The sequence below is a fragment of the Microcaecilia unicolor genome, chromosome 6, assembly GCF_901765095.1.
Source record: "Microcaecilia unicolor chromosome 6, aMicUni1.1, whole genome shotgun sequence".
In the NCBI taxonomy this organism is placed as follows: Eukaryota; Metazoa; Chordata; class Amphibia; order Gymnophiona; family Siphonopidae; genus Microcaecilia; species Microcaecilia unicolor.
This window is the reverse complement of record NC_044036.1, coordinates 2,101,268-2,113,332: the sequence shown is the minus strand read 5'-3', so window position 1 is coordinate 2,113,332 and position 12,065 is coordinate 2,101,268. Positions and strand designations below refer to the sequence as shown.

Below are 12,065 nucleotides of genomic sequence, written 5' to 3'. Positions count from 1 at the left end.
AAATCGGAGAAAAGTTTTCTTCACCCAACGTGTAATTAAACTCTGGAATTCGTTGCCGGAGAAAGTGGTGAAGGCGGTTAGCTTAGCAGAGTTTAAAAAGGGGTTGGACGGTTTCCTAAAGGACAAGTCCATAAACCACTACTAAACGGACTTGGAAAAATCCAAAATTCCAGGAATAACATGTATAGAATGTTTGTACGTTTGGGAAGCTTGCCAGGTGCCCTTGGCCTGGATTGGCCGCTGTCGTGGACAGGATGCTGGGCTCGATGGACCCTTGGTCTTTTCCCAGTATGGCATTACTTATGTACTTATGTACTTATGTACTTATCTGTTCGTCTCCAATCCCATAGAACCTCTCCTATCTCTAAAGATCTATTAAATAAATCCTTTAGAGGTCCCGCCAGGATTTCTTTGAGCGCCCTCAGTGTTCTGGGATGTATCCCATCCATCCCCATAGCTTTGTCCACCTTCAGATTTTTAAGCTTTTTATAAACGTATCCACTTCATTCTCAGATACTCCCTCAGCAGCCGACCACGATCCTTCTCCAGGATTTTCTTCCGTGAACAACGAAGAGAACCATTTGTGTAGCACGTTTGCTTTATCCTCTTCACTTTCCACATAGCTATTCTCAGCGTCTTTCCATTCCTAGATTTTCTCCTTTCCCCAATAGATCTTTAGCCATTTTTTCTTCCACCTGCTCTTCTATAATTTCATTTACATTTAAGTGCTAAGGTTATAGAATTAGGGAGAATCTGTCTGTCTTGTCCTTATGGACCTCCTGCACATTTCTAGTGCTAGGTACAATTAAGGACATAAGCTTTGCCATACTGGGTCACACCGAAGATCTAACAAGCCCATTATCTTGCTTCCAACAGTGGCATATACAGGTCACAAGTACCTGGCAAGGTCCCGGAAAAGTACAATAGATTTTATGCTGCTTATCCTAGAAATAGTGGATTTTCCTCAAGTCCATCTTAATACTGGCTTATGGACTTTTCTTTCTAGTCAAAGAAATTATTCTGATGAGACCTACAGTACCTCTGGTGAAAACATGCTGCCTCGGCTCCTGTAATACATTAAATTCAAGAATTGTAGTATCCTATGTTTAACAGTGAGGCAGTGAATTTGGTAGCACCGAAATCAGACTGAGCAGCTGTAGTTTCCAGGCTCCTGCTTTTGTGGAGAGGAACCAGTCCGCCTTTCTCCAATCCTTTGGGTCTCTAGTTAGTACACTGGGATTTATCCCATTCGGCCCCATTGCCTTGTCTGCTTTTTAACTTAATCAGCTTCATTTGTTTACTTTACTTCCCTTTCTATGTGTGTTCATTTTCGAGGTCCTACTCCTGGCCCTTCTTTATTGTTTGATAGTCTCAGTTCATTTTCCTCTGTGCTACTTTTTCACTTCTGTCACTGACATGTGTCTTCTCCTGTGCTTACATCTTCTTCACTTTCCTGACTACTTTAGCAGCTTCTCTCTCTCTCTCTCTCTCTCTCTCCAAATACTGTTGTTGTTTGTGCTCCTCCTTTCTGCAGTCTCTGGAATGAATACTAAACTTTTTCCCCCTTAACTTAGCAGCCTTTTTATCTCTTATTCACTTTCCTAACAAACACTAGATATTATAAGGGCAGTGCACCCCGAATGACTTTCTGTTTCAGATTGGGCACCAAAAGCAGCTCAGAATCTGGGTTCTGGTTACTAAATCAAATGTCACTGCATTTTTGGCAGAAAGCAAAACTCCTCTTTGCACCCGCACCGCACCACACCCACGATCACTCTTCCTGACCATCCCAACAGAGGGTGGGTCCCAGATGCTGCCGCCACAACCCCTCACCCTCCCACCCCTTGAAGGCCCTCCCTGGGACTACCTTAACCCATTAGTGCCCAATGTTCCCATATTTGTTCCCACATATGGGCACATTGGGCACTAATGGGTTAACAAGCCCTTGTGTCCTCTTTGAGGCAACAGTGATCCCCAGTTGCTCCTTCCCCCACTTATTCTTTAGCCAAAATGATTGCCTAGACTACGGCGAGAGGTCACAGCAGTCACTGAGATTGCTCCTGCTTATGTTGTTCCAATCTCCAGTCGCTCCTGCTTATGCTGCTCATGTTGCACGGTTGCTTTGATTTGAACATTGACTTCATGTATAAAGTGCTGTTACTAACATACAGAATTCACCATTCTGGACAACCACTTTTTCTCGTTACTTAATACCATATTTACCGGTGAAATTTCTCCATTCATCATATCATATTAGTCTCCTTGTACCAACCTATTGACAAAGTTGTTTTATTTATTTATTTATTTGTTACATTTGTATCCTACATTTTCCCACCCATTTGCAGGCTCAGTGTACCGTAAAGGCATTCACCAGGTCCGGTAGAGGAACAAATACAATGTGATGTTAGGGTCGAATAAGGTAGGTATGTTTCAGGCACATTAGGGGTCGAAGAAAGGGAGGGTTATATAATGTCCAGTACGATCTTTGGTTTTGCTGTGTTGCAGAGTTGAGGCATTTAGGTCAGTATGGTACGCCTTTCTGAACTTATAGGTTTTCAGTGATTTCCTGAAGTTTAGATGGTCGTAGGTTGTTTTCACAGCTTTTGGCAGAGCGTTCCATAGTTGTGTGCTTATATAGGAGAAGTTGAATGCATAGGTTACTTTGTATTTGAGTCCTTTGCAGTTAGGGTAGTGGAGATTCAGGTATTTTCGTTATGATCCGGTTCTGTTTCTGGTTGGTAGAGCTATCAGGTCAGTCATGTATCCTGGGACTTCACCGTAGATAATCTACTACTACTACTTAACATTTCTAGAGCGCTACTAGGGTTACGCAGCGCTGTACAATTTAACAAAGAGAGACAGTCCCTGCTCAAAGAGCTTACAATCTAATAGACAAGTGAACGGTCGGTCCGATAGGGGCAGTCAAATTGGGGCAGTCTGGATTCACTGAACGGTAAGGGTTAGGTGCCGAACGCAGCATTGAAGAGGTGGGCTTTAAGCAAAGACTTGAAGACGGGCAGGGAGGGGGCTTGGCGTAAGGGTTCAGGAAGGTTGTTCCAAGCATAGGGTGAGGCGAGGCAGAATGAGCGGAGCCTGGAGTTGGCGGTGGTGGAGAAGGGTACTGAGAGGAGGGATTTATCCTGTGAACGGAGGTTACGGGCGGGAACGTAAGGGGAGATGAGGGTAGAAAGATAGTGAGGGGCAGCAGACTGAGTGCATTTGTAGGTAAGAAGGAGAAGCTTGAATTGAATGTGGTATCTGATCTTTGATTGGGAGCCAATGCAGCTTTTCCCAAAGGGGTCTGGCACGTTCGAATCGTGTTTTGAAGTACATAAGTAATACCATACTGGGAAAAGACCAAGGGTCCATCGAGCCCAGCATCTTGTCCACGACAGCGGCCAATCCAGGCCAAGGGCACCTGGCAAGCTTCCCAAACGTACAAACATTCTATACATGTTTTTCCTGGGATTTTGGATTTTTCCAAGTCCGTTTAGTAGCGGTTTATGGACGTCCTTTAGGAAACAGTCCAACCCCTTTTTAAACTCTGCTAAGCTAACCGCCTTCACCACATTTTCCGGCAATGAATTCCAGAGTTTAATTACACGTTGGGTGAAGAAAGATTTTCTCCAATTTGTTTTAAATTTACTACACTGTAGTTTCATCGCATGCCCCCTAGTCCTAGTATTTTTGGAAAGCGTGAACAGACGCTTCACATCCACCTGTTCCACTCCAATTATGCGTTGTAAAATATTCAGTGTCAATGGATCTTCCCTCTGGAATATGCTTCCTTTACACCTTTGTCTTGAATCCTCTCTTGCACAATTTAAAGTAGAATTAAAAACATGTTTTATTTTCAAATGCATGCAATAATTAATACCACATATTACAATATGGAAGAGAACACGGTAGATAGGAATCTGCTGTTTTATTGCTATTTCTATGACGTCTCTCTCCTTACTATACTTTATTATTCCTCTGTCTTATTGGTTTTGTCGTTCTTTTCAAACTTTTTATGATAATTTTAATTGTAAACCACCTAGATGGTTACCTGTGTGCAGTATATCAAATTTTAATAAAACCTGAACCTGAAGTCCCAGCAGCCATTTTGTCTGAGGAACTGGGGGAGGGGGGGCAAGAGTGACTGGGGTTCACTCTTACCCTGAAGAGGCTACTGGACCACCAGGACTTGTTAAGATAGGTTGGGGGTGACACAACATTCTTGATTTAAGTTCTGACCAAAACCGAACATTGAGTTTTGGCCACGGATTCAGTTTCAGCCGGAACAAAAACCACTGGTTTCAGTCGACCTCTTCACCTTTGTTTTGCCTGCTGGTTTTCCACTTCCCTTACATGTTTCCATTCAGCTAATAACTCCTTAAGAGCCTCCTCCATCTTGACCAAGTCACTTTTACAAAGTCTAGGACCTCATTTGGGCCATGATACTTAGCCCCACAGCATCCCATAATAACTCACCCCTTCCCATGTGCGTCCTTCCCCTTTCCCAGGTCTGCCTAACATTTACTGAATGCTATGTGTATTTGTTAAAGGAGTCTGAAGAATATTTTATATTCATTTGTATATAATTCAGTGTGTTGAAAATGAGAATTAAGTCTTCTCCTTCCTGAGAGAGATTTTATTTAAGTACACAAATGGTGCTTTTGTAATGAATATGGGAATACGTACACAGGATGACTTACCGTGGGAGCTCGGGTTTCATGTTCTTGCTGTCCACTGATTCTCTCTCATTTGCACATTGCAGTGCTCCTGCAGAAAGGATATGGTGAAGATCTCGATGGAGGTTTTTGTGCGGAAGTTCCAACCAGAACGCTACAAGCTCTGGAAAGCTGGGAAGGATATTCAGGTGATTGATCACACCATGCCCACACCGGAGGCAGCAGAGTTTCACCAGGGAGAGCCCAGGGATGACGAGATGGAGCCTATGGATCCTGAAGAGAAGAGGTAACATCTTCCAACATAAGTATAGACTTTGCTACTGCATTTCTAAAAATAGGGCCAGGGCGATCGATGTACTGCATGTGTGCAACTGATGGCTTTCTCTCTGAATGTGCAGTACACTGGAAATAAATGGCAGTGTTGATGTAGCTTGTTCTTGTGGACCTCCAAGTCAGTTTTTAAATGGTACCTCTGTGAGATTATTTGGGGGGATTTAAATTTGCCTTTAGAACTGGACTCGGACTCTAGGATTAGCGGTTTAAAAACTTTTCTGGATTCATGTAATTTTAGCTTTCAGTCCTCATAAGAGAGGACATTCTCTAGATTTTGACTTCCAGCTAATGCAGTTGATTACTGATGTAGCCTGGTCAGCCGTTCTTTGGTCTGATCATTTTAAAGCTGATTTTAATTTTCATGTTTCTATGACCTCTACTTTTAAATACCAATCTCAACGATTGGTTAAAAATAGAGGAAGAATAGATGTTAATGTATTTTGGTCTCAGGTTTAGAGTAAACTTGATACCCTAGAATCTGATCCAATTATTCAGAAACAGAATTGGGACCAAGCCATAAAAACAACATTGGACTCAATTGCTCCGTTAAGAATTCGAACTATAAGATCATCTCGAAATGCTCCTTGGTTGAGACTTTGAGAAAGATGACAGGAATGTAGGCGAAACATGTAGATATTTCTATAAAACATAATTGGACAGCTGTTTTTAGGTCATATAAATTTCATGTTGCAGAAGTAAAGAAGTCTTTTCTATGCTAAAATTATTGATGCTGGTCCTGGAAATTGTAAAACGTTATTTCAGATTATTAATAATATTAGCACCCTCCTATTGATTCTGTATCTGTTACTAAGTCACAACCTACGTCTCAAGAGCTTTGCTGATTTTTTTTTTGTAAAAAGTTCTGTCTTTTAAAAGATTGGTCCTGTAAATCTGCATCATACATTTTAGAAAGATCCGATACTTTCTATTCAGGTACTCCCGTTAATCAAGTTTGGAAAACTTTTAGTCCTATTACTGCTGAGGATGTTGGCTCTTTACTGCCCAGACTTACCAGTTGTTGCTGTGTCCTTCTTGACTAACTCATCCTCCAATTAATATAATTTCTTTAACAATTTACTAACTCTTGGTAAATTTCCTTTGGAGATGGGATATATTGCACTCACTCCCATTCCAAAATCAAGAGATTCAAATCTGTCCCTTACTCCTAGTTTCAGGCCTATCACATGGATTCCTTTACTTACTAAGCTACTGGACACTTTTGTCAGTAGGCAACTAACTCAGTATTATTGAGTTATTCCTACGTTTGCATCCTTCACAATTTGGTTTTTGAGCACAGCACAGAAACCCTTTGATTAACACTGACATCAATTCCCAACTACTCATGTGGTGGTAAACAATTATTATTGTTGCAATATGACATTTCAGCTGCCTTTGACTCAGCTGACCATGAGTTATTGTTATTGAGATTAAGTGAACTTGGTCTAGCTGACTCTGTGTTGAATTGGTTTAGTGAGTTTCTGGACAATTGTTCATATTTTGTTTGTAAGAATGTTGTTTCGTCTAATAGTTGGCAATCAAATTGTGGAGTGCCACGAGGGTCTCTGTTGTCACCTATATTGTATAATCGGTTCTATTCCTCTTACCAATGGAGAACAACTGTTTTCCTATGCAGATAACATCTCGATGCTGGTGCCAGCTTGTGCTTCTATGGAGGACACATTTGATCGGGTTTCTGATTGTATGAATAAAATTCAGTGTTGGGCTCTTGAAAATATGTTTAAACTAAGTCCAACTAAAACCAAAATGTTCTGGTTCTCTAACTCTTTGTTGACTATCCCCAATACTATTCCAGTGTCAAGTGATAAGAATTTAAAAGTGGAAAAGAGTCTAGGGTTTTAGGAGTAATATTGAATTCTTTTTTTTTTTTTTTACATTTTAAGATACATTATATTCAATAAAGAATAATAACAAGAAATATAGAAAATAATCACAATAGAATTAAATAAAAGGAAAAACTATACACTTCCATCGTCCACAATTAAATGGGAAATGATCCAAGAATCAAGAAATACAAATATCAAGCTATAATCAAGCTCTTAAATATCTATTAAATCAAAGACTGCGCTATACCCTGTAGACTCACTCCAAAATGCTATACAGTGTTACATTCGGTTCTAAATTTTCACAATAATACTCTCCTTACTTTTTAGAAAAACATCCAGCTGATTGGGTTCAAAAAATTGATAATATTTTGTGTGAAATAGAATCCTACAAACACAAGGAAACGTCAAAAGAAAATTTGCACCTAGGGCAATAACCCTTGGGCGGAGAGCTAGAAATAATTTACATCGTTTTTGGGTTTCCCTAGATAAATCTGGGAAAACCCTTACTTTTGAACCCAAAAATAAAGAATTTAAATGTCTTAAGGAAAGCTTGAGTACTGCTTCTCTATCAAGTTCTAACGCAAAGGTCACTAACAAAGTACTCCTTTGTGTGACCACCTCCAGAGAAGATTCCAGAAACGCCGTTAGGTTCATTGCATTCTGAGGGTTTAAATTTTCTGGGACTTGCCCAGTAGTTTGAATATAGTAAGCCCTTGTAATTGGTGGCAATGAATTTTCAGGCATTCCCAGAATATCAACAAGATATTTCTTAACCATCTGTATTGGAGATAAAATAGGTGACTTTGGAAAATTTATCATTCGCAGGTTAAGTCTCTTGGATTGATTTTCCAGGTATTCCATGCGTCTAGAAGCAAAGTTCCTTTCCTTAATTAATGCTTGATCTATAAGTTCCATTTTTTGAGAGAGGTCTTTTACTTCAGTCACATGAATCTCATTAATTTGTATTTGTTTAAGAGCAGACTCTGCCAAAACTTTAATAAGTTCAGAGTTCTTCGAAATAGCAGACTGCAAAGATAGAAGAGTTGTGGAATTCAGATCCCAAAGTGACTCTAAAGTCACTACAGGTTTTTCAAATTTCCTTACAGTGAATACCAGGGGAGACGCTTGAACTGCTTGTTCCAGGATACTCACTATCGTGGAGTCCACAACAGGAGCAGCTTTCTTCTCTGGAATATTCATTTGTTCAAGAGATGATTGTTCTGCAACCGACAGGTTCCCTCCCTGCTCGCCTCCTTCTCCTCTTTGGGTGGACGCTGCAGGACCCGTCTGGAAGCTTGCTCTTCCTGGTTGAGGGGGCGCTGCACGAAAGACAGGGCTTAGGGAAGCCCCGTCACCACTGTCGGTCAGCGCCGAAACGCTGACACCAGCTGCGGGAGTGGAAGTCATCAGAGCCCCAGACGCTATCCCAAAGTGCTCAAGCGTCGGCTGGGAGAGCGGGGGCACACCGCCAGAGCCCGAGGGAAGAGCTCTAACTTTCCTACGTCGTTTACCCATCTCAGCGACGGGTAACGTATCTCTCTCCTGCTCTGCTCAACCTAGAATGCGTCTGGTAGCGTGAGTCACACAGTCGCCATCTTGGATCGATCGAATTCTTTGCTTACTTACGAATTTCAAGTTAAGAATTTATGGAAACATTTTTTAGAATTAGACAATTGCAATTAATCAGGTCTTATTTTTCTAGTTCACATTTTGCAGTATTGGTCCAAATGTTGGTTTTGTTCCATTTGAACTACTGCAATTCTTTCTATGTGGGGTTGAGTGCTAAACTTTTTATATATAAATTACAGATGATCTGAAACACAGCCGTACGTCTGGTTTTTCAGCTGGAAAAATATGTTGGTGTTTCTCAATATGCTAGAAATTTACATTGGCTTTCTTTAAAGGCATGTATTTTTAAATCAGTTTATATGATTTTCCATGTTCTAAATGGAAGTACTTTGGAGTTGTTAATCTGTTTTTCTGATGTTTTTCTCTTCTTTTCTCGGTTGCAAGAAAATTTCATATTAAAACTTCCTGCATTTAATGGTGTTTGATTGAAACATCATTTTGCTGCGATGTTTTCCTTCCGAGCTATTACAGTTTGGAATGCACTTCTTTTATCAGCTCGATCTGAGGCTGGCTATATGTTACTGCATGAAAAATTAAAAACTTTATTTGATAAATTCTGATTGTTTTCTTTTCATTGTTTTTTGTGGCTCCTCGTGATGTTAAGAGTTCTCTTCTATGTTAACCACCTTGAACCTTCCGCTGGGACTACTGCAGTCTATAAGGCTAAGATTAGATTTATTTTATTTATTACATTTGTATCCCACATTTTCCCACCTCTTTGCAGGCTCAATGTGGCTTACAATACATGAAGAATGGTGGAAATATATAAGAAAATAGACATTTAGTATTACAGAAGGATCTTGGGTAACATGATCATCATAGTAGTATAACAAGCAGATGTTATAAGACAATTCTGGATATATGTGGAGGAGTTCACATTTGTTGATCTTTGTGGTATATCTTGTTAAAGAGATGGGTTTTCAGTATTATTATTTTATTTGTTACATTTGTACCTCACATTTTCCCACCTATTTGCAGGCTCAATGTGGCTTACATGGTACCGTAAAGGCGTTCACGGGTTTTTAAGTTGCGCGGCAGTGCATTCCAGAATTGTGTGATTAGAAGTTTCCTTTTGAAAATCTTGTGACCAGCTACTCGGATCTTTATCCCACGTACGTTGCAGCTGCAAAGTACATGTGGAGATTTCAGAATGAAGTGAAATACGTATCTTTTACTGGACCTGTTACAACCCCACTCATGGCCAAAAAGTACCTGCACTACATTGGAAGGGGGGGGGGGGGGGGGTCAGTTTTTTCAGAGGTGATTTAAACAAAAACCACGTGGATGAATGTCTGTAGTCTTTTGAAAGTTCTCCCCAAAAATCATGAGGAAAAAAACAAGAATGTAGGACAGACCCTAGTAGTACAAGGGTCCATCGAGCCCAGCACCCTGTCACCGACAGCGGCCCAGATACTAAGTGCCCAGATATTAAAAATGTCATGGAGTTTTTTTTTTTTTTAGGATTACCTCCTCTTCATACCCAGTATATACCACCAATAGGCTAGATCAGGGGTTCAAAACTCAGTCCTTGGGACACACCAATTAATATACATGAGATAAATTTGCATGTACTTTCTCCATGGTATTGTAAATCTATCTTTTGGATATTTTGAAAGCCCGACTGGCTGGGTGTGTCCTGAGGACTGAATTGAGAATCAGGTGCACATAAGCACAGGATGGATTGTATTTTATGTGGATTGGTCCTTGAAAGGATGATACAGGGAGGATCTAGGCAAGTCCTGGAATATTGTAGTCTTATCATTGTGGAGACTGCTGTTTTTGTACATTCTTTAAGACAGAATGTTTCCCCATCTTTTATCAAAAATGATTTTTTGATGCTTTAAAATTCATGTGACCCAGATTATTTATTTATTTATTTAAACTATTTATGCGCCGCTTACTCCACAGTTCCTAGTGGATTACAATAATAACATACATAATCAAAATAACCAAATACTTAACATGTAATACAAAATAAAACAAATGCCACATCATGTCACAAATAACAGTCGAGAGTTAGTCCCAGCCTTTACTCAACTCTTTTGAAAACGCCTTCTGAAATAAGTAAGCTCTAAGCTGCTTCCTAAAGGAAAGATACGAATCAATTTTCTGTAAGTCAAAGTCAACAGGCATTAAGTTCCATAAAGTGGGACCCATTACTTGAAATGTAGAGAACCTAAGACCAAGTAAATCGACAGTATGAAAATTAGGACTTTCCAGAAGCAATTTCTCAGCAGATATTAAAGTTCTAACAGGCTTATATACTTCTAAAGTAGTAGACAAAATTGAAGGTGCGTCATTTCTTTTTCTTTTTTTTAAATCCTAAAAACTAAAGTCAAAATCTTAAAATGAGTCCTTTAGCAGCCAATGAAGAGAAGCCAAAATTGGAAAAATGTGATCAAATCTTGAGGTTTGAGTAATTAGACAAGCTACAGAGTTCTGAACCACTTGCATGGATTTTAAAGCTCAAACTGGCAGACCAATCGGTAAAGCATTGCAATAATCAAAATGTAGAAGCACGAAACTCTGAAGCATCATCTGAAAATTAGTGAGAGATAAATCTGTTGGTCTCCTAAGCAATTGTAATTTAAAGAAAAACGTTTTGATAACCTGTTTAATATGACTCTTCAAAGAAAAAGAACAGTCTAAAAACACCCAAGTACTTAATTTCTGACAGAATTGGTACACTACAACCTACTACTACTACTACTATTTAACATTTCTATAGCGCTACAAGGCGTACGCAGCGCTGCACAAACATAGAAGAAAACAGTCCCTGCTCAAAGAGCTTACAATCTAATAGACAAAAAATAAAGTAATCAAATCAATTAATGTGTACAGGAAGGAGGAGAGGAGGGTAGGTGGAGGCGAGTGGTTACAAGTCAAAAGCAATGTTAAAGAGGTGGACTTTCAGTCTAGATTTAAAGGTGGCCAAGGATGGGGCAAGACGTATGGGATCAGGAAGTTTATTCCAGGCGTAGGGTGCAGCGAGACAGAAGGCGCGAAGTCTGGAGTTGGCAGTAGTGGAGAAGGGAACAGATAAGAAGGATTTATCCATGGAGCGGAGTGCACTGGAATGGGTGTAGGGAAGGACGAGTGTGGAGAGATACTGGGGAGCAGCAGAGTGAGTACATTTATAGGTTAGTAGAAGAAGTTTGAACAGGATGCGAAAACGGATAGGGAGCCAGTGAAGGGTCTTGAGGAGAGGGGTAGTATGAGTAAAGCGACCCTGGTGGAAGATGAGACGGGCAGCAGAGTTTTGAACCGATTGGAGAGGGGAGAGGTGACTAAGTGGGAGGCCAGCAAGAAGCAGATTGCAGTAGTCTAAACGAGAGGTGACAAGGGTGTGGATGAAAGTTTTGGTAGAGTGCTTGGAAAGAAAGGGGCGGATTTTACAGATGTTGTAAAGAAAGAAACGACAGGTCTTGGCGATCTGCTGGATACTAGATTGTAAGCTCTCTTGAGCAGGGACTGTCCTTCCCCTTGTCTAAACTTGTACAGCGCTGCGTAACCCTGGCAGCGCTATAGAAATGCTAAGTAGTAGTAGTAGTAGTAGTACTACTTAGCATTTCTATAGCGCTGCCAG

The 12,065-nt window shown here is 40.3% G+C and overlaps 1 protein-coding gene across 1 annotated transcript in view; it reads left to right on the top strand.

Annotated features, from left to right (window-relative positions):
* KDM4A (lysine demethylase 4A) overlaps window positions 1-12,065 on the top strand; it is a 130,040-nt gene that overhangs the window by 74,558 nt on the left and 43,417 nt on the right. The window contains exon 9 of the mRNA XM_030205471.1: window positions 4,760-4,959. Coding sequence (XP_030061331.1) covers window positions 4,760-4,959 — 200 coding nt within the window. The remainder of the gene's footprint in view (window positions 1-4,759; window positions 4,960-12,065) is intronic.